The following is a 23,739-nucleotide window of genomic DNA, read 5'->3' on the forward strand; positions in this document are numbered from 1 at the left end:
TTAAAGATTTTATTTTATTTATTTGACAGACAGAGATCACAAGTAGGCAGAGAGGCAGGCAGAGAGAGAGAGGAGGAAGCAGGCTCCCTGCTAAGCAGAGAGCCCGATGTGGGGCTCGATCCCAGGACTCTGGGATCACGACCTGAGCTGAAGGCAGAGGCTTTAACCCACTGAGCCACCCAGGTGCCCCCAAAACCAATTTTAGACAGAGGTAATTTTAAAGCAGGGGAAACATTCTTAGTTTAATATTAAAAGAACCTTTAAGTAACACGACATTGGCTTATTTCCCATACAGCTGTTTATCTTGGGTAATATGGAAGATAGAGCATAAGAGATAGTTTAAATATTTGTTCAACATTTCATGAGAGAAACCGAATGCTGTTTAGGAGAGAGAGACCTGCTAATGGCAGCTTCGTCTCTCCCCTGTTGCCTTCAACTGTGAAGTTCTTGGCCCTCAATTTGTATATTCCTCTTAGCAAAACAGAAACCTGCAGTTAATTGGAGGTTAGCTGTTTTAACTTGGGAATGCTCTTTGGGGAGTATGACCCTTGCCCCTGTCCCCACACCAAGTAAGTGGTCTTTTCAACAATATACAGCACTCGCTCCAAGGTGAGTTGTGGCAAATTCTTCTTCTGTCTTTTCCATGATGTTTTCATGGCTTTCATGGATTGGCTGTCCGTCCTCCCCCCGCACCCCTCATTACTCTGGCTGTGTTTCTGTATATGGTTTGGCTGTTGTCTCACACTGTATACTCTTTTTTTTTTTTTTTTAAGGATTTTGTTTATTTATTTATTTGTCAGAGAGAGAGAGAGAGCGCACAAGCAGGCAAAGGCAGAGAGAGAAGCAGGCTCCCTAGCGAGCAAGGAGCCCGATGTGGGACTCAATCCCAGGACCTTGGGATCATGACCTGAGCTGAAGGCAGCGGCCCAACAGGCTGAGCCACCCAGGCGCCCCTCACACTTGATAGCTCTTCTTCCTAAGCTTGCTTCCCACCCAGTCTGCTCCAGTGAGTCAATCCGCATCTCTCCATTGGTACTGTTGCTCCCCTAGCCCAAGGATCCCTCATCTTTCTTTCCTGAAACGGACTCCTGTTGGTTTCTGTTGGACGTTTTTACAGTCTCTTTCTCTTTTTCCATACAGTAGACAGTGATCTCGTAAAAAGCATAGAATCAGATAATGTTACTCTTCTTAACACCCTCCTTTGCGCTTGGAATAAAATCTGCATTAATTGCCACCACCTACTAGGCTCTGTGAGATCTGTCCCTTGCTTACCCCTTGTCCTGATCTTTTGATGGTCTCTCCCTCATTCACTCTGCTTGGCTGCATCGCCCAAACATATCAAGATTGCTTCCCCCAGATAGATCAGACTTGTTCCCGCCTTCACGCCTTTGCACCAGCTGTTTCCTCTGCCTCCAGTGCTCTGCCCCCAAACTCACCCTGGGAGGCAGCCCCTTGGTGATGGTTACGCAGGTTTTGGATGTCACCTCCTCCAGGAGGTCTTCCCCAGTCCTCCAGTGCAGTGGAGCTCCTGTTCCACTGCAGCGATGTTTTATTTTCTCCACAACATCTAGCCATCTGGAACCATCTTTGTGTCTCTGTCTCTTATTGTCTCTTTTTCCCTTGTCAGAATTTGAGTTCCATGGGAGGGTAGAGCTTGTCTGTCTTGTCCACCCTGTACTCCTAACCCATAGAATAATGCTCAGTAAATCTTTACGCCTAGCTTAAAAAAAAAAAAAACAAACCTCAGTGAGCAAATCACTCAGATGGAGAAATGTGTTTTTTAACACCCCAGGGTGGCTGGAACCAGCTGTTCACGTAGGAAGGGAGGAAGGTGAAGGGGCAGAGCGTAAAGCACTTTTCAGTTCTCATTAAAGTGTAAAGCGAAGAGTACAAAATGTGGCCCAACAGTGAATGCACAACTGATTTCACACTGAAGAAGGACAAGTTCTTCAAACAAACTAGAATCAGATTAATCCTGAGGATTTCCTGTACTATTAATAACTTCAGTTGCTAAGCTATGTGAGATAGGTGGATAATTTGATCATCACGCCTAGAAGAGATGCTTGATTGTGAATAGTGTTTTTTGTATTAAAATTAAAAAAAATATATTGTTCTTTGAATATATATGAGAAAAAATTCTTGGTGTTGCTTATAGTTCATTTCTGTCATTAGGTCATACTTTATATTTTGTAATGCTTTAATTTATGTGTTTTCCAGAAGTGTTTTCAAATAACTGCCATGCTATGGGCTAGGAAAGATTGTACTATAAGGGAAGTATTTTACGACCTTTAATAAAATGTGCCCCAAAGAATTTTTATATTGAACAGTAAAGGAGAATGTCTTTATAAAACCTCTAAGAAAAAGTTGAAATAGGTTACTATACAATTACTAGTGCAACTTTGTTGTTTAGTTTGTAAACTGGTGTTTTTTTTATTGTCCCCTAAAGGTAAGAGGAATAATCAACCTAGTGATTTATGTTAAATACATCTGAGATAAACTTCCATCTGGTTCTTTTCTCCTTCACGTGGAGATAGTTTTGGTAAAAGTAAGGGTAAATCTAATATGAGATCTCAGTTTTTTTAGAGTCAGCATTTTCTTCCTGAGAAATAATGAGCGTGTGCATCTTCGTGCAGGTGCCTGAGTGGGGCAAGGGACAAAGGGAGAGAGATAATTGCAGGCAGAGTGCACTGAGCTCGGAGCCCCACACCAGTCGGATCTCACAATCCCGAGATTGAGACCTGAGCCGAAATCAAGAGTCAGACACTTAACCAACTGGGCCTCCCAGGCATCCCTTAGAGTCAACATTTCTTAAATTTGACTATTGCCTTCAGAGTGGCATCTAGGGAGGTAGTCCATATATTCTAACAATGCTTCCGTTTCTTCAAATATCCTTTTCAGAGATGTCTCATAGTCAGTATTGGAATTATGAAAGAAATTTAGCATATCTTTGCTTTACTTTATAATGGAAAAACTTCATTTTTAAAAACTAAATGAAGGCTTATAATTTCCTTAGTTGACTTCATATTAATATTATATTAATTTATGAGGCCAGTGCTGCTGTTGTGAGGTTGAGGTTATGACTTGTGAGGTCATGAAAGAGCTTGTGAAGTAAATCTGGGTAAAGAACAAAGAATATCGTATAATTTTGTGAAGTAAGAGATTGGAAAAGAAACAAACCCAGACCTGAGTGACTAACTCACTCTCCTTTTCCATTTGCATTTTATCTGAACACGAGGGGGCAGTGCCTTATGCTCTGCGGTAGATGGAAGTTCTGGGGTGCCAAGTCCAGAGGAAGTGCCCTACCTGTAGAGAGAAAATGATCTGGTGTCAGAAAAAAGTGGACTCTTTTTAATATGAGTGCAAGTTAAGGGTCTGTATTTAAAATCTGTCCATAAATCTCTTAAAATTCTTGACGCCAAAGACTGTTTTGGACAATACACCTGCATCAGAAGCCACGATACACTTGTTGGAGAGAAGTAGTTGAAGCTTCCTTGGTGTTTGTCCTTAGAAAGCTGATAAGTTTTATTGTGAGATAAATGGATTATTTATTTCAGGGGATGTCCTATTGTCTTGGCCTCCATGACCATCAAGGACTTTTATTTTCTTTATAAGCCAATGTTTTAATCTTTTATCCATAAGGAGCAGTTTTCATTTACTTTATTAGATGTCATAAATAAGTGGACTTAAAAAATCTTTTCTTTTCTTTCATTAAAGCTGCACATCATTGACTCCTGGACCCAACTGTGACCGATTTAAACTGCACATACCGTATGCTGGAGAGACATTAAAATGTAAGCAAATGATGACTCTTTATCGAAAGTGTAGATTGCAGTAATAGTTATCAGACTTTGCTTCCGTTTTTGCTTCTGGTTGTTAGGTGTTATCGCTAGGATTTACCACTTTTTAAAAGTTTGTCTTTCATTCCTTGTTCTATTCAAAGTAAGGCACTTGGCCGGGAATAAGCTGTGGTCAACAAGGCATACACCGAAATTCTCAATTTTTAGGCCTATGAGGTAATTCTTGTATTTTTTTTTTTTTCTCCCCTGGAAGATCTTATGTAATGCCCCAATAGAGAGAATCCACTGCTTTAAAATACCTACTATTTAGAAACATTTCGGTAGGAATGGCTGCTATGTACCACTGTCGCTAACTTCCTTCTGGAGCCATTGCTGCCAAGAGCCATTGTCGCCGATGTGCTCCTGATCGCCCCCTGAGCCTACGAGTCCTACCCCAGAGACTCTTGGCATAGTTTTGGAATGCCGACAGGTTTCCAAGGGTCAGAAATGCAAATGGCTACCACAGCTGGACTGGTAACAGAAATGAGGGGAGCGGGCTAGGTAGGGCAAATTGGGGCACACCTACTCTCCTGGAGGGGACTGCCTCTGTTGATTTATTGAGAAAAGGTGGAAATCCATATCAGTTTTGGATGCTGACTACTTTTTTAAAAGTTAAATCATAGTGTGGGCCAATGTGTAATGCCGTTCCAGCCATATGTGTGTGGGGTGTGGCCAGAACTCTTGGACCGCTGGTTTGGAACCTTGGAGAAGAGCAGGCAAGACCTATCGCTGCTGATTCAGTCCACGTCTATACGCCCTGGGTTGTATCCGCCCTTCTCTGCCGTTATGACCAGTGCTGGCGCTCTAGCCCAGCGTGGAAATAATGGTGGCTTTGGTTAGTTAGTAACGATCTCACCAGGAATTTTCTCTCTTGAACCTATTCTTGTGGTAAACAGGGTCCTGAGGTCTTTCCATTCTTAACAAGAGGAATAAAGAACATAAATGTTAAAGATGGGACAGATGAGGAAATAGTGCCTTTCAGACTGTGGATTCTGTGTCTTACAATGACTAGGCCACCAGGGGCCACATCTTGGTATTCTGTAGAATCACAAGTGCAGCTTTAAATGAAAAATGTAGACATTGGGGAGGGTATGTGCTATGGTGAGTGCTGTGAAGTGTGTAAATCTGGCGATTCACAGACCTGTACCCCTGGGGCTAATAATACATTATATGTTTATAAAAAAATTAAAAAATTAAAAAAAATGAATGAAAAATGTAGGACATGCTAACTTATGGAGCTGGCATTATTAGCTCATTCTCTGGAAACCATTAAAATACATACGAATTTCACCTGCCCGTAGGACATTCTAGATTGTGAGTGTTTTTGAAAAAAAATTATTCACTAAATTTAAAAGAAATGATCAAAGTAAATCACTCACATGGCTAAAAATGGAAAAAGGTCAGAAATTTTTTACACATAAACGCGGTAGTCTTCTGTTAACCTTTCTTCCCAAGTCTAGTCCTGTTTCCCAAGGGAACCACTTAAATTTTGTTGATGTTGTTTCAGTATGTAGTTCTTCTGGGGATGATCGCCGTTTGTCTAAATAATATTTATGCCTCTGTTTCTTGACTTACCAGTTTTAGATATTGTTATCTTTTGACTTCCTGCTCTGATACATGAGGCATCTGCCTATTTTCACCACACTCTTTATCTTTCTCTTTCCTCCCCTTTAATGTAGTTATTATCACCACTGCTGGTTCCTGTGTTGGTTACCCTGTAGCTTTAACATTTTTCCTTTCTTTTTTTAAGGATCATTTTGAACATCGTATGGTACAGTTAAAATGAACAACCCCTAGAATGTTCTTAGTAAGTTGCTGGCACACAGGTAGCAGCACTGTTGTTATGTAAGCACAATCTCTGGGTTAGGATATTTTTATTTAGTTTCCCATGAATCAGAGAGAGTGTCTTTTGGCTCCCCACTTTGTGAGACAAAGATATTAGCTCCTGTCCTTCCCTCCATTCCTCTGCTTTCACCTCTTAACTTTTGTATTATTTTCCTTTTGCAATGTCAAAATTAGTAACTTATTGTCTGTTCTAAAGCTCGCCTTATCTTCTGTGCTTTGTTTTTAAATCGCTTGAATGAATGATCTGTAGTCCTGCTGTGGGGTTTGCCTGGTTTCTTCTCTTGGATTCAACCTTGTTTTGCAGAGTATATATATTGGAAATTCTGTGTTTCAGTAGGTTAAAGAAATTGCTGGAACACAGACAGACACTTTGCTTAGATTCCTTTCCTCCGTCCACTCTTCTACCTTTCCTGGAGCGCTTCTGGTAATTGTTATTTACCATAGTCATAATTTGGTATCTTAGTTTCTGAGAGCTCTTTCTTGCTCTTGCTCTCTGTTCCTCTTTCACAACATCTTGTTCTTATTTTATGAATACAGGGTCTTCAAAGCTTTCAATGAATATAGATTTTTAAAGGAAGTTTTTTGTAATTATTTTAATTTTCTCCGGGGATTGTATTTTTGTTGGTTTATCATCTTTGTCCTCTGTTATTCTAAGTAAAAGATGGGTTAGGGTGCCTGAGTGGCTCAGTTGGTTAAGTGTCTGTCTTTGGCTCAGGTCATGATCCCAGGATCCTGGGATTGAGGCCCGTATCGGGCTCCTTGCTCAGTGGGAAGCCTGCTTCTTCCTCTCCCTCTGCCTGCCACTCTGCCTACTTGTGTTCTCTCTCTGGCTCTATCTTTCAAATAAAATCTAAAAGAAAGTGAAAAAGATGGCTTTTGGTTGTCTACTTACATTTACGACAGACAATAAAACATTGATTAAGACTTCTGTATGGGTGAACCGAGCTTATTGAGTATGTGGGTTAATGGTGGGCTAGCTGATAGTATGACGAACCCCTGTGTGTCATATTAGGGAGTTCAGCTCTTCTGGCACTCCCTGAAATCATTCTATTTCTTTAGGAAATCCCCTACATTTTGTGGGGGGCATACACATCTGGTCACCACGCCATTTTTGGAGGGTGGGTATCATAGACTATTCCCCATGGAGCTTTTTGTTAATTTCCCCATTCTTAGCCCCATTTTTCATTCTTCCCTTTCCTACACTGAATGACCACAATTTTTATGGGTTTTCTAGGACACATGGCTTTCCTCACATTACTGCAGCCAGAGCTTTCTCTGCCCTGTCTCGTCAGTGACTCCTCCTTGGTCTCCATCCTGCCTTCTAGGAATTTGTTGAAATCGCTCATCTACTGATTGCTACTCTCTTCCCTTCCTCTTCTCTTAATGTTGTTTTGGATTCTTATTTTCCCTCTTTCATTATTATTTAATGGAAGGATGGTTCTTACAAGGGAGAAGAAATAAATGTGTGTGGTTAGTCCACAGTCTTGAGCCAGAAATAATGTAATTTCACAAAGATCTTACTCGCTATATGAGTTTGTGTTAGAAAGCATTTACTAATATTCTGTATCTTCTCATAGCTATATGATTTTCACAGGAAGCCTCGCATAACATTGATGATTATGGTATTTGGATTGGCACTCACCATATAAGTTAATTATGTCCTCTTAAGCTACTGCTCTATATAATCATTATGTACTAGGGACTTAAGTTAAACCATAGAATGCTTTATAATAATGGAATAAAAAATGAAGTTTGCATGTTGAGGGTCTTCCGCATTAAGATAAGTCAAGATTCTAGCATTCTAGCCTTCAGCAGCCCACAGCCGAATAAAAGGAAAAAGCAATGGATTATACACTATTTTTATAAAAGTTCATTGAATTGGAAAAATGAGTTTTTTTTTCTTCTGAAATTCTTGACATTATTTAGGAAGGCTCTCTGCAAGATACTGGTTATATGATTAAGGTTAGTGTTAGAATCCCTCGCTTTAAAAAAATTTTGAGTTAAACTCTAAAAGTGTATACTTTGAGGTACCGCAGACTACCAGTGCTTTGAGGTGCTTCCAGACTACCAACCTTCTAAAATTTGCAGATGGAAATTGTTTTGTAATAGGTGTTGAAAATGTGATAGAATTTTCAAAAATAAATCAACCCCATGAATTATGAAACACAAGGCACTGTTCTCTGACAGAATAAAAAATGGAAAAATTTACACCAAGAAAATCAAAACAAATACACAAACCTTTTGATCCAGTTAAAACTGAAGTGAAGATCAGCAGAACCATCTTTACTGCACCAGTGTTTTGTGAATCTGCCCACATAAATTCGTTCATGCCAGTGATTACACGGCAAAGTTATCTTACTTTGCTTAACTTGTGGAATATCTAGGTTATCGTTCTTTCAACTTGTTTTCTTTGCAGCTGTGCTTATTTTAAAATTATTTCAAAATTAGATGTTTCCAGTTTTTATTTTATTTTATTTTTTTAAAAGATTTTATTTATTTATTTGACAGAGAGAGAAAGAGAGACAGATCACAAGTAGGCAGAGCAGCAGGCAGAGAGAGAGAGGGGGCGAAGCAGGCTCCCTGGTGAGCAGAGAGCCTGACGAGGGGCTTGATCCCAGGACCCTGAGACCATGACCTGAGCCGAAGGCAGAGTCTTAACCCACTGAGCCACACAGGCGCCCCATTCCAGTTTTTAAATAGATGTTTCTGTGAGGAGTTTGTTGAGTTGTTATATGTTGAGAGTAGTAGTAATGTAGAACACTTAGATATTTTATTGACCACAGTAATTTGTATAGGTTTGTTCTGTGCATGGTTTGAAGTTCATGGAAATAGATAATTTACTATAGCAACCAAGTTTATTGTAAAAGAATAAATCATTCCGGGCAAATCATGAATTTGCAAAGAATCATTTTCCCCTCTTGGAGAACACTAAGATCTTGCATTGCTTTAAAAGTAATGTTAGACTCACGCCTTTTTCTATTTTTTTTTTAAACTCCTTCATTTTACTTTTAAAAAACCTGGCAATGCCAGACACTTTTTACATATGTTTTACTCCATCAGTTTTTATAATCTTAGATGTATTATATTCAAGATCAGTAAGGGCATAATGGTTAAATATCACAAGATTTGTGATTGAATTCCACCTCCAACCAACACAGTGTTCATCTTTAGATAATTAACTATTACTCTCTGTAATAAATATTTTAACACACATAGTTTCCTAAAACAAACATGTAATTGAGAGGTTATATAGTTTAATAGTCCTTGGAAAATAACTGTCAAAACAAACAGAAAAGCTCTTTGCCTTATTTAGGAAACAGACCCAGAAAGAGACTTAATTTCATGGTAACAAGAAACTCATAAGTATTGATTTAAATTATATTCTATGGCAACTACTAGATAAATATTTTATGACTTTTGCCTTTATCTTTCTAAACACCGGGCAATGGCTAACCCAGGGCTTTACAGTTTCAAAGCCATTTATATAATCAACATCTTTGTCTGAAGTTTCTCATTAAATCCTATTGAAAACTTGTGGTGGGTGGTTTCAACTATAATTTTAACCCAGGCTGAATCAAATTATTTGACTCTTATAGTAATTTTATTTCATAGCTTTAAGTTCAATGAGGTTAGAGATGGAGACTGTTTTGTTTGTTAAATGGTATCTCCAGGCCCTATCCTAGTGAAGATCTTCAATTCAATATTTGTTGAAGGAATGGAGTGAATGCATACATGAATTAATGAAGCTTAGTATTCAGATTTTTGTCGGTTGAAGTATCGTGTTATAAAGAATGTGGCATTCTGCTACTTGTATCAGTCTTCTACCAACAGAAATTCAGTCTTTAGAAGTTATTTATTATAAAGGGAATTTGTAATTGGAACGCTGCTCTTAACAATTCAGATAAAAAGAAGGATGTAGGTTATTTTGTAGATTTGGAGTCTGTATCTGTTTTGTCTGTGTACATTTCACTTTGCCTTAAAGTAGATGAAATGAAAATAGCATGTAACTAAAATCTGTATTTCAGCATATTTTATATATTAGAAAATAGTTCTGTAAATGTTTCCTCTGTGAATAAGGGACACTGTGCAGTTCGTAATCCTGAGGACGAAAGACAAGGGAGAGGACATATTTCTCCCATGAATTCGTGAATTGACGTCTATAGAATTACCCACATTCAGAATTAAATCATTGAAATGAAAAAGACCAGAAGATTATGGTACATCAGGAATGCTGTTTTTTCTTCAGCTCTTTCAATGTGAAGAAGCAACTGTGGGGCAGTGGAAGAGACGCCAGCTTGTGTAAGATTCCCGTGCAGGGTATCAGGGAACGTCTGAGTCAAAGACAGGTCCTTGAATTTCATCATTATGTCAGAGACGATCGGAAAAGTGAATCTTCAGTGATCGAGACCAATTTAAGGAAAAACGCATGTTGAGGTTTAGGATGATGTCACTAAAACGAGTGAAAATCTCCCAGTTATAACAAAATTCAGAGAAAGAGCAGTGAGCTTCGTAAAAACACAAGATTTGTAGATATGGCGACCATAGTCACTCTGTCTAGCACTTAACTCTTTAAGAAATTACTGTGTGGATGTTTTTGTGAACCCTATAAATAGGGCAGGGAGTGAGGCTGTTTGCTATTTTATTTCCAGTCTCTAGCTTATTGCCTGGGATATAGAGGGACTCGTTTAATAGATGTTGGCAGAATGCATTAACCCTGTTCACTCTTTGGATCTGGCCATGATGGGTTTAATGAAGGAGTGACAGAACTTTGAAGTATTCTCAATTTTACAAGTTCTTTGAATGGCACTACTTATGTATCTACAGGAAGAGGTTATTGAAATATTTTAAGTATACTGAGGAAATTAATGACCAGTAAATCAAGCTGTTAGCTAACATTGGTTTCAAGTTTGAAATTATCTTTTGTTTAAAATTTGTATTTTTCATGCTAACAAATTTTTTTCTTAATCAGGGACTGTTTGGTTATAAGAAACCCAATGAAAGAAATGTAAAGCATTTGTTTGTCTTCATGGGAATTAAATGAATTCCATGGTGCCCAAGGGCAGGAAGTATAGCCAGACCTCAGAGGGACTGGAGCCTGGGACTACTAGCAGGATGGGAGACACCATAGCAGACAATAACGATCTGTGTCCTTGTTCGTCTGTCTCTTTCTCCTGCAGCATAGTCTGTTGTCACTTTATTTACTTTATTCTTCTTTTTTTAAAAAAATTTATTTACTTTATTCTTTTCCCCCAGATTTCCCTGTTTCTCCTCACATAGAGTGGAAATGGCTGAGCCCCCTTTGTGACTCAGTCCAAGGCCACCAGAGGCAGCCTCTGGTCTTTGAGTCTCAATTCTTGGGAGAGATGGTCCTATTGGCAGCTTGGACTGGGTGTCCACTCTTGATCCAGGGGTTTGATCAGGAGTCCTGGGTTATGGTTACAGGGGGACAGTTTAGCACAGGTAAGCACGAGCTGGGCAGGTACCCAGAGAGGTATCTGTTACAGTGTTACAAGGATTCTTTCAAAAGAGCTTCCAAATGAAATTATAGACTTTTTCCTTTTGTCTTTAACAATAGAAGCAGTATGGTTGTTTATCATTTGAGAGGAATGATGAACATTTCAAAGCTATTTGCAACAGAGTGAAGAAGTCATGCCAAAAAATTATCTCCAAAGGTTTTGAAGTGGAAAGTCTTTCCCAGAGGAAAAGCCTCTGTGTGTGTGTGTGTGTGTGTGTGTGTGTGTGTGTGTGTGTCTGTTTCCAAGAGAAAAAGTGGAAAAAAAAAAGATTATGATTTTGGGGCGCCTGGGTGGCTCAGTGGGCTAAAGCCTCTGCCTTTGGCTCAGGTCATGATCTCGGGGTCCTGGGATCAAGCCCCGCATCGGGCTCTCTGCTCAGAGGGGAGCCTGCTTCCTCCTCTCTCTCTGCCTGGCTCTCTGCCTACTTGTGATCTCTGTCTGTCAAATAAATAAAATCTTAAAAAAAAATAGCCCAAATTAAAAAAAAAAATTATGATTCGGATTATACATTACCTCCCGTGTCCTCAGAGGAATATGGTAAAGTTACTGTTCATTTCCAAGGTTTCATCACTGAATTTAAATTTGTATGTTTTGGGGAATGATTACAATAAAATGAGATCAACCTTAGAACTGCTACTTAAGTGGGATGTTTTATTAAAGAGTGGTCACACATACACAAAGATTTTTATAGACACATTGCAAATAGTGTTCCAGAACTTCTGCTTTACTGGGTCTTGAAACTCAGCTTCACGTTGGATCCTGTCTCCTTGCAGGAGACAGAGTGTGGCTTGGCTGTTCCGTGTGTGCACGTGTTTTTACCCGGCACTTCTCACATCTCAGATCTGCCATGTTTTGCTTTGTCTTAGCTAGCCGCATTGGTCAACTCAGAATGCTCTTTTTTTTTTTTTTTTTTTTTTTTTTTCTTTTCCTGGCGTTTGTCCTCTATGATCTTAACTATGCAGTACTGTGTAGAGACCCTCAGGGTCCTGATGCAGAAACTGAACACCAGGGTGGGAGCCCGCAAAGGCCCTGGGGTGTTGTGGCGAGTGTTGCCCCAGCTGAAAAAGTTATTAAGGGCCTGTTGATTTAATCTCATCTCTAAGAAGTTTGCATTTTGTTTGGTTTGTTACTGTCCCTTGTATTTTGCATTTTGACCAATAGATCTGAAAGCTGGCTACGGTGGCTATAGCTGCTGGCACTTACTGGGATGGCAGTGTGATTTCTTCCTTACATTGTTTAAAATAAATAATCTGGACAGTGTTAACCGAGTAACCTTTCTGCGTTAACCCTGTCCTCCTCCCTTTCAGTATTTTAGTGACTGAACCTCTCAGCCTGGTATTCAAGGGCTGTCACAGCCTGCCGTTCCTGCCTCCCTGGCCCCCCCTCATAGGAGCTCAGCTGACAGTGATCCAAGCCAAAAGCCTACACAACTGATTTGCACGGTGTACTTCTTAAATACCCCGCCTTTCCAGTTTCAGCTTTTGTTCACACCGTTTTGGCTGTAGTAGGACAGGCCAAGGAAATCCTAAAGTAGCCTGACTGTCTTAGGGGCATCTTTGGTTCTTCACTTGCACTCACCAGTCTGCTGCTCTGATGGATGCACTCCTTGTTCCTCGGCTGGCGTCCTTCTTGTCTCCAAGATCGCCTGCAGGGAGAGTAGGCGTTAACTGCGCGCCCTCTGACTTGTAACAGTTGAGCTAAGGAAAGAGCTGGACACTGTGTCCAGGGACTTAGTGTTTTGCATCATGCTGAGAGGCGTTATAATTTTCCTTGGTAGCATAGTTCATTTTACTTTTATTTTTATCTTTTTAAAAGATTCATTTACTTAAAGATTATTATTATCTAGCATTCAGGGTATTTTTAGAGGCTAATTAGGGAGGCAGGTCACCTTTGATGTAGTGAATGTTCTAAAAAATGCTCATGAAAGGCAAGTAAGAAGTGCTAATTTTGTGGATTAGACATTATCTCTCCCTTAGATTTTGAGGATTCCTTTGTCCTGGTATTTCAGAACATTTTATTTTCTTGGAATTCATGGAATGTTAAAAAAAAACTTCTGATTATCATTTATTAAAAAATAGCTGATATAATTATTAAAATAACTTATTTAGCATTTATTTTATTTAGCAGAAGTAGAGAGTTAGGCTTATATAAATGATCTCATTTAATCACACAGTGAGTCTGATGTGGAAATTTATATTCCTTTTTAAAAATATTAACTTTATTGAGGTATAATTTGTATATAATAAAATGTACCCACTTAATATGTACAGTTTAATACACTTTGTTAGTTGTAAACACCTGAATAACTCAACCATAGTCAAGATACAGAACATTTCCATCCCTCCAAGATACAGAACATTTCATTCCTTCTCTAAGTCTGTCTCCTCTACCACCATCCCTGTAATCCTTGAGCCTTCTCTTTCAAGCTATAGAACAGTTTTGCCTGTTTTAGAACTTCATATATATGGAATCATATACAATGTAAGTTTTTGGCATCTGGCTTCTTTCATTCAGCATAATGTTTCTGGGATTTGTCCATAATTTTCCTTGTATCAGTACTTCGTTTCTTTTAGTGCCACATAGCATGACATTATACAGGTATATGTGCCACAGTTTTTTGTAGTTATTCACCTATTGAGGACATTTGAGTTTTCAGGTTTTGCCTATTAGGAATAAAGCCACTATCATATTTTTGTACATGTCTTTTGTGGAGATACGTCTTAAGTTTCCTGGGTACATTCCTAGGACTGGTATTGCTGTGTTGTAAGCTAACTGTATGTTTATAAGTAATTGCTAACCTGTTTTCCAAAGTGGTTGTATTGTTTTACATTCCTGCTAGAAATTTATGAGCAGTCTAGTTACTCTATGTTTTTGCCAAATTGGGTATTGTTATTTTTAATTATATCCATTCTAGTGTATGTGTAGTGATAGCTCATTGTGGTTTTAATTTGCATTTTTATTTCCATCTGTCCGTCTCTCTTATGTTGTGAAATGCCTGTTGACATCTTTTTTTAAAAAATATTTTATTTATTTGACAGAGAGAGAGAGATCACAAGTAGGCAGAGAGAGAGAGGAGGAAACAGGCTCCCTGCTGAGCAGAGAGTCTGATATGGGGCTCCATCCCAGGACTCTGGAACCATGACCTGAGATGAAGGCAGAGGCTTTAACCCACTGAGCCACCCAGGTGCCCCCTTGTTGACATCTTTTGCTCAACATTTTGATTGGATTGTTGGGCTTTTTGTTGAGTTATAGGTAGTCTTTATGTAGTCTAGAAAGAAGTAAGTTGTTACTTTGTCAGTATTTTCTCCCAGTCTGTGGCTTCCCTTTTTAGTTTCTTAATGATGTCTTTCCAGGAGCAGAAGTTTTTAATATTGATGAAGTCCAGTTTAACAATTTTTCTTTTATAGTTTATACTTCCGGCTTTTTAAGAATCTTTGCCTATCTGAAGGTGTTGAAGATTTTCTCCTAGGAGTTTTATATTTTTAGCTGTTGACCACATATACATTAATTAACCACTTACATATGAGTCTGTTTCTGGACTTTACATTGTATTCCGCTGATGTTTCCTCTCTCCTCATGTGCCTGTAACACTGCTTCAATTCCTATAGTTTTAGCGTAAGTCTCTAAATTAGGTAGTTAGAGTCCTATAACTTCTTTTTTTTTTTTTTAATAATTTTTAAAGTTTTGATTATGTTATGTTAGACATCATATAGTACATCATTAGTTTTTGATGTAGTGTACTGTGATTCATTGTTTGTGTATAATACCCAGTGTTCCATTTAATCTGGGCCCTCCTTAATACCCATCACCAAGCTCACCGCTTCCCCACCCCTCCTCCCTTTTAAAACCCTCACTTTGTTTCTGATGGAGGCATAATACTCCATAGTATATATGGACCATATCTTCTTTATCCATTCATCTGTTGAAGGGCATCTTGGCTCTTTCCACAGTTTGGCGACTGCGGACAGTGCTGCTGTGAACTTCTTTTTCAAAACTGTTTTGGCTATTCTAGGTCCTTAGTATATCCATAGAGATTTTAGAATCAGCTTGTCAAATGTAGAAGTCCTGCTGGAATTGCACTGAATCTGAAGATCGGTTTGTAGAGAACCTACATCTTAATATCAAGCGTTCTAGTAGATGAAAATGGTAGTCTCTCCAATATTAGGTATTATTTCCTCTGTATCCTTAATCCACTTATTAGTTTTTAGTAACTTTTTTGTAGGCTCCTTATGTATTTTCTTTAAAAACAATCATGTCACTTGTGAAAAAGACAGTTTTGCTTCTTCCTTTCCAGTCTGTAGGATTTATATTTCTTATTCTTGCTTTACTGCACTGAATGGGCTCTCCAGCATAGTGTTGAGTAGAAGTGATGAAATCAGACATCCTTGCCTGATTTCCACCCTTAAGGGGAAGGTGTTTAGCATTTCATCACTAAGCACAATTGTCAACTGTAGTGTCCCTTTATCAGTTTGAGAAAGTCGCCATCTCTTTTAACAGGCTGAGAGTTTTTATTATGAAAAGAATGTTAATATGTTAAATGCGTTTTCTCTGTTAGGATGACGACTCTTTTTTATTCTATTAATATGTAAGTAAGCTGATTTTCAGATGTTGAACGATGTTGCCTTCCTGGGATTAATCACAGTTGATCATTATGTATTATCCTTCTTAGGTATTGCTGGATTTGGTTCATTCATATTCATTTAAGGACGTTCGTATCTATATCTGGTGCTGTTCTTTCTGTACTTCTCTTGTGGTCTTTTGGTATCAAAAGGTACAAATTCCAGTTATAGAATAAGTCATGGGGATGTAATCTATAGCATGGTGACTATAGTTCTATATTGCCCATTTGAGAAAATAAGAGAAGAAAGCCAGAGGTGGCTTTACCCTTCCCATTTCTCTTTCGATACCATTCACATTAATGCCATTGGTAACAACCCCACTGAAACAAAATAGAACAAAAATCCTTGTTTTTCTTCTGCCTTTGGCTACAGGGCCAGGTTGTAAAAAGGAAGGGAACAAAATGTTTTAGTAAGATCATGTCTTTAGTGATGGGGAATTAGAGCCATTAAAAAAACACAAACAACTTAACCAAAAATATGGCAAAAGACGAAGGTGGTGGCTAGAAGGCTCAGGACATTCCAGCGAGTTTTGTAAATTCGGGATTGCAGATGAAGACCAGATACATCTAATTTGTGAGGAGGAATGAAGGACTTGGGGAGGAAATGGAGTTAGCTTGAGGAGAAGAGAGAATTGTTAAAAAAAAAATTCTTGTGCAGTCTGAATAAAATTTATGTTGTCCCCTTACTGGGGCCTTAGAAATTAGAATCTTTGCACAGTACTGTCATGCCCTGTGTTGGATAGTGGTACTGTGAGCCCAAGTTGATGTGGTTGCATTCAGTGTATAGGAAAGTTACATACAACTCATCTCCAGTTCTTCTTTTGTACTGATGCCTAAACCTCTCCATCTGGACCAGTGCCAATTTGCCACTAAATTTAAATAAATAAGAACATTTCTCATCAATAGGGGTGGCAAATTTAGCCCCTCTTTAGAGCACTGAGCAATTTATGACCATATGTTAAATACCATAAAACAGCTTTAAAGACTTGGTCCCTGGCCATTGCCAGATTGCGCCGTAGGAGTACAGCAGCGCTGCGAAGGACTGGGAATGCTTCCTCCGGCCCTTGGAGGCCTCAGTAACTCACTGATGTCACAGCCAGAGAGGCCTGTTTTCAAACATTCCCTTTATAAAGGTGAAATACTAAAATATTCCATTTTGGCATTTGGGTGCAAAGAAGGCAGGACTTCTTTCTGATTCTGAAGGGTCAAAATTAATATGGAAAGTGTTGTGTGGGAGAATGAGTAACTTGGCAACAGTGAGTCCAGAAGGCAAGTCTAGGAATAGGTAGTAGATATCCTACTCATTCTTTTTCTTGGAGCATGAACTGGACTTTTATAAGGCACAAGCAAACCAAATATCACATGCTTCTAAATTGTTTTCCTTCTGCCAACTTTTATGGCATGAATACTAATGTTAAAAATGGTTATTAAAATTTCATCCCATAGTCCTGCCAGTTGTAAGGATTTCTTTTCTTCTAGGAGGATGACTCATGATTTGGTGAACTCCAAATATTAGTTTTTCTCCTTACCATCAGCCCAGGCCGTGAATCACTGATGGCATCCAGCGGGCTCATGGCTGAGGGAAGGAAGGGGGGTGTGTGTGTGTGTGTGCCAGCAAACATGTGATTTTTGGTGCTAGAGGACCTCAGTTGGACTTTTAGCCATGTTAAACCTGTGGTTCAGGCAGGGGGCAGTGTTATTAAAAAGGAACAGGCACCAAAAAGCTTTGTACAAGGCTTTTCGGACTGTTCCTTTTGAAGGATAACTCTTCCTACAAAGGAAGATGATGAAATTTGGCTGCCAGAGGTCCAGGATTCCTAGCCTTCTCGAATGTGTAAGTGCCAGCCCAAGGGCTGATTTCCCGTCAGTTCCTGTGTGGTTTGCACTACATCCTCTTTGCAACAGATCGGTATTTTAGGTCATCTATCATAACTGCGATCCTGTACATTCTTGGCAATTTGATCTCCGTTTACAGAAGGCAGCTGGCATATTTCTCTAGGAAGTGCAGCTGGAGAGTCCTGTCTCCCTCTTCCTAAGGCCAGGAAGTACACTATTGTTATTCGTCTCTGCTTTCTTCCTTTGAAAGAGCAAAAATCTTCAGACTTCGGCAAATTGTACAGTTCAAAATTACCCTTTCCGTTTTGTCGGTCTGGGGCAAAAACATGAGTGATCTTTGACATCATTTGTAAGTCTTGCCTGGTTTTCCCATAACACAGATATGTGTGTTAGTGTGCCCCCCCCCCCCCCATGAAGTCATGTTGAAGTCCTCAGAGGCAGGCAGGGTGTTTTGTTTTGTTTTGTTTTGGGTTTTGATTTTCAAGGGTAGTTCTAATTACTTAGGCTGTGCTATTGCTTAGTTATTCCTTCTCTGTGTTTCTTGCCCTCAACAGTGGGATTTTTCTCTTCCTGTAAGCGGCAGCCATCAAGACTATTTGCTCTGGCTATGACTTAAGTATTTCCAAGGATTTTCAAACTGTATGGAACGCAGGGATAATTTAAGTCACATTTCTTCACTATTTAATATATTTTTAAAAGATTTTATTTATTTATTTGACAGATTACAAGTAGGCAGAGAGGCAGGCGGGGGGGGGGGGGAAGCAGGCTCCCTGCTGAGCAGAGAGCCCGATGTGGGGGATGTGGGGCTTGATCCTTCGGCTCAGGTCATGATCCCAGGGTCCTGAGCCGAAGGCAGAGGCTTTAACCCACTGAGCCATCCAGGTGCCCCTCTTCACTATTTAATATTAAGATCAAAGTGTCAGTTTAGTTTTTTCAAGTTACCATGCCAGAGGGTGAACTATGTGGTGGAATTTAGAAAACGAGCAGTTTTCCTCCTTTCGTATGATTTAGCAGTCACAATTTGGTGATTTTTAAAAAAGATTTTATTTATTTGTCAGAGAGAGAGTGAGAGCACAAGCAGGGAGAGCAGCAGGCAGGCAGAGGGAGATGGAGAAGCAGGCTTCCCACTGAGCAGAGAGCCCGATGTGGGGCATGATCCCAGGACCCTGAGATCATGACCTGAGCTGAAGGCAGACTTTTAACCGACTGAGCCAGCTAGGGGTCCTGGCAATTTGATTTTATTTATGGAGAACAAGAATTGCCTTTAGCCCAGTTCATCTGGGAGAAGAACCCGCTTGTAAAGAGAGTGCAGACTCATGCCTGAGTTATTTTACATGGTACCCGTAACAATCTGTAGTGGTGCGGATCATTTCTACTTCTGGTTCTTTTCTCATCTTTGTAGAAACTCCCATCTTTGGCGGGGTTCAACAGCATCATTAGTGTAGCTCTTGGTTTCCTTTGTGTTCTGGCTCTTAAGAGGAATGCAGGGCAAGGAGAGATAAATTGTGCTGCTCTACAGAAAAAAAAGAAACGCCACGAAGATGGATTTGATGTCAGATTTAGGGACATTAGGTGGTGTCATTAGAGAAGCAGCCACATCTTGCTGGTGTACTGAGGATGGCACGAAGGGAGAAATTTAGATTCAAGACATGGGAGAATTTGATATCCAGATTATTGTATCAAATTAAATCTGTAGTTCCTGAGATAATAATGTTGTTAAAACTCTAGAGGTGGGAACCCCTTTGATTTCTAAGGTCTGTATGACCCGTGGAGTAGTTGATCAGGGGACATTTGTGATTAAATGAATGAAACCAGGGCACAAAGCGATTCTGTCTTGTGTGCAAAGTCTTAATTGGAAGGAACCTAAGTTTTGTGACCTTTCAGTGAGAGGAGGGATATCTAAAGATCTGAGAAAGGCCAGCATAGTTTCCTTATTGAAGAGAGGGAAAGAGAATGAAAGCTTATATACATCAATGAGGTTGATACGCATATTTGGAAAGAACCCAGAGAAAGACTCAGAAAGGTCGTTTACCAGTACTTGGGCTAGAATAGGACTAACCAGTTTTACTTTGTAAAGACCAACTCTTAATACATGAATATCTTATTATAGAATGAAGAGTATAAAACTAACTTGGGAAGAAGAGAAAGTTGAATCTATCCCGAGAATGGCCGGGCTTTTGATTCTATCTTTGAGATGGATCCAGGAAGCAGATCATGAAATGATTAGTTAGACATAAAATGTGTTGCTTGACAATATGCCCAAAGTCTCATAACTAAAGAATGAATGCTACTTAGTGTTGAAATCAGAGAATTTGGTCATCTTAACGTAGAGCCTCTGTACAGAGTGATTGTTTCTTCTCTGGTTATTTCTTTATTTTTATTGTTCTTATCCTTGTGTTTTTCTTCCCTGTGATTTCACCGTACTTGGGTAAGACAAGTTCCAGGCAATTGCACTCAGACATCAGATTTTTTTTTTACCTGCTTTCGCAGAGTTGGCCATCTCCCGTAGAAAGGAGAGGAAAGAATCCACAAACGTCAGAACGCTTTCACTTCTCCACCCCAGCTGCCCGTCGCAGAGCACACCTGCCTCCCCAGCCCAGATTCTGCAGCACGGGATCGGAAGGCCTCCATTGTTTGGCACCATCGTAACCCTTCCAGTGTTCTCTCTTCTCCCAAAACCAGATTACTTTTTGACAGTCTGTCCCTAACCTTTGTTTTCAAGTCTGTCTGCTGTTTTCCCTTCTGAACATCTTGTTCCTATCAGCGTCATCTACTCATCATTCTTGGGGCACATGGTTTTGTGCTCCCTCAGTTTTGCTAATTCTTTTGCCCTTGCCTGTAATTACCTTCTCATGTTTCCTTGTCTCGGCCTACTCTGAGCAGCACAGAGAATGGACATTTTAAAAAAGGATTAGATGGAGCATGATTTTAGATGAGGTGTTCATTGAAGTAGGAGACTGTGGTGGCTTGTCCAGAGGTGGCCACGACTGACTCTCCTGTCCCACATGCTCTTCTGTACTGAGTGAGACCTTGCCACTCCTCCTTCAGGGATTGGAGTGTAGTTTTCCTCCCCCTGATTCTGGGTGGGCTTGTGACGATTTTGACCAGTGGAATGATGCAGGTCATGTTGCGTGACTTCTGAGGCTAGGTAGCTTCGGGTTGGGCTTCTCAGCAGGAATACTTATGCTTGGAGCCCTGTGCTCTGCATCAAAATACGTCTGACTGGGGCGCCTGGGTGGCTCATTTGGTTGAGCATCTGCCTTGCCCTCAGGTCCTGACCCCAGGGTCCTGCGATCGAGCCCCATGTCTGGCTCCCTGCTCAGTGGGGAGTCTGCTTCTCCCTCTCCCTCTGCTCCTCCCCCGCTCATACTTGCTCTCTCTCTCTCTTTCTCTCAAACACACATACTCTCTCTCAAACAAATAAATGAAATCTTAAAAAAATAAAAAGAAAGGAATATGTCTGACTACAGGGAGGTGGCCTTGCTGCCAGGTTCGCTGTGCCGCATGGAGACACCACTGGGAGGCGTGCGGTTGGCAGGTTCGGGCTGTGAGTTACCCGGGTACCAGACCCGTGAGCGGAAACTGTATTGAACCCTGGCCACCCGCTGAATACCGCTCAGTGATCTCAGTCAGAGCTGCGAGGGGCAAAAAAGAATCACTCATCTGTACTCTGCCTGTATGTCTAAGCCCCAGAGTCTATGACTATAATAAAATGGTTGTTTTGAACCTCTCAGTTTGGGGGCAGTTTGTTAGGTAACATTAGTAATTAGAGTATAGTCACTGGAGAGCAGGAGCAGAAGAGGAACCTGTAGGAGGGTGGAAGGGACGGGTCTAGGAGCAGACCTACAGAGGCTCAGGCTCCAGAGGGAGGAGGAAAAGACCAAAGACTTAGAAAGGACATGGATAAAGTTTAAGGAGAAAGGGTGGGAAATACACACTGATGGTATGTTATTACTAATTGTATATATACAAACATATCTTTGAATATATTAATATTGATGTTGTGTGGAGTTGGGGTTGAGGTCACCTACTAAGAGGCAGGAGGAAGGTCTGGAGAGAGCCTGGCGGCCTAGTGGCGAATACTGAAGACAGGACAGATTATTGGCCTTCAGGTCCTTGCCTTTAGCAAATGCTTTTGTGGGGAAAGATAGAGGCATGGCATTTTAATTGTGGCCTGTCTTCCTCCAGAGAGCTTTGTGCGTAGTCTGCGTGGTCACTGTGAAGCCCTGTGAGCCCTTCTTCTGAAGAAGTAACAGCATTTCTTTCAGAGGAGTGACTCAGACCACTGTGGCTCTGTGTTTATGAGTTCTGAACCTCAGCAGGACTCTTCAGGGTTTCAGATAACCAAGCTGCTTGTGGTTTGGGGAAATGGAAGGGATCCTACCTTTTAGAGTAGGGACTTTAAGTAGCAGCTTCCTTGAGAGGGGAGGGGCACAGCTCTCTAGTTCTGGTATGGATGCTCAGAGGGCCCTTCTCCACTTTGAGGACTCAGCAAGTGTTGTTAATTGAGCAGTGGAATGGCTTATACAAAAGCATTGTTTTCTGGAGCATCCAGGGGTCTGGCCACCAGCCACATGCAAGTCAGTCTGTTTCTGTGAAGAATTACATGCTCCATGTCTCCACACACTCTTAAGAGTCCGGGAATCTTGCAAGTCTTAGAAAGTTTTAACCATGGAGTGGACTATCTGATTTGTTGTTGAAATCGTTTATTTACTGTCGTACTGCTCTGGAACCTCACTGAAATGCTGTTGCTGGGCAACAGAACCCTACTTTCACGACAGGGTAGCCATGATGGATCAAACCTTTACTTCATGGATTATGGGCAGAATATGTGAAATTCTATAATATTCTAGAATTTGCCCTTGTGCCCTCAGGATCCTCCATGGTTCTGTTTGTCTCTGTTACATGCTTTTGTTTCATCGTTTCTTAATGCTTTATTTTTATTTATTGGTTTGTGTTTTTTTTGTTTGTTTGTTTTTGTTTTTTTTACTGTGTTGGGGTGACCTTGGCACTTCTGAGCTGTTATGACTTGGGTTTTGTGTATTTTTCCACCTCTTCCCTGAAAATTGTGATATGTGTAGATAACTCGCTCTTACAGACCCTGCTTGATTTGTTTCTTTCTGGCTTGCGTAATTTTCCTGGCAGGAGCATGACTGTCTTTGTCCGTTGTTATCATCAACTTAGATTTAAATGATGAAACAGAAAAAGTTGTCATTGTGATACCATTGCTTTAAAAAAAAAAAAAAGAAACTGCTTTAGGGGCCTCTGGGTGGCTGAGTCAGTTTAGTGTCTGACTCTTGATCTCAGCTCAGGTCTCGATCTCAGGGTTGTGAGTTCGAGCCCTGTGCCCACTTAAAGACCAAACAGAAAAACTGCTCATTTTCTGTTGCTTGGTTTTTGATTTTTTCATATTTTCAGTAAATGTTGGCTAGAGTTTGTACACCTTTCACTGTTTTTACCCTGGTAGTAGTTTTATTTGTAAGAATTTTTTCCTTCATTGCTTCTGAAAAGCATTTTCTTATATCGACTTTTGACGAATTTTAGTTTATTTATCCTTATTTTTCAGCATCCTGAATTTTCATTCATTTCCACAGATTTCCCCCCACTTTAGCTACTGTGGATTTCAGGGACTTGCTTTTGTTCATTGTTAGACTTGTTTAGCTCTGTCGTGTGTGAACTCAGAGGATCCTTCATACTATTTTTTTTTTTTTTGGAAACATCTTTCTTGGGCCAGCTGCTGGGCATTTCAGAATTATTTAACAGTAGGAAGTATTATTGAGTGGTTTGTTTTTTTTTTTTTTCTTTTTTCATGAATTCCACAGGCTAACGTTTGGTTTTCTCAAAGTTTCTGCAAGTTTATGAGTGGGCTTTTGCAGCATCTTCCAAGCACTGTTTTTATGGGAGCTGGAGCATAAAGTTTGGTCTGAGATTGTTCTTTGTGTGCTAAGTTTCATTCTGCTTCTGGTGCTCTGGTTTGTGCCTGTGGATGCAGTCAGCAGAAGTCACATTGTTAAACAATGAACTCAGAATTGAAAGAAAGATTGGTGTGGTTTCTTTCCCCCCATCTTGCATTCTGTGGTTATTTCTC

The 23,739-nt window shown here is 40.1% G+C and overlaps 1 protein-coding gene across 4 annotated transcripts in view; it reads left to right on the top strand.

Annotated features, from left to right (window-relative positions):
* The window catches only part of BABAM2 (BRISC and BRCA1 A complex member 2), a 399,606-nt gene that overhangs the window by 35,693 nt on the left and 340,174 nt on the right, over positions 1-23,739 (top strand). For all 4 annotated transcript variants that reach the window (XM_047746396.1, XM_047746400.1, XM_047746398.1 and 1 more), the window contains exon 3: positions 3,715-3,791. In XM_047746396.1, coding sequence (XP_047602352.1) covers positions 3,715-3,791 — 77 coding nt within the window. The remainder of the gene's footprint in view (positions 1-3,714; positions 3,792-23,739) is intronic.

This window comes from Lutra lutra, chromosome 9 (assembly GCF_902655055.1).
Source record: "Lutra lutra chromosome 9, mLutLut1.2, whole genome shotgun sequence".
In the NCBI taxonomy this organism is placed as follows: domain Eukaryota; kingdom Metazoa; phylum Chordata; class Mammalia; order Carnivora; family Mustelidae; genus Lutra; species Lutra lutra.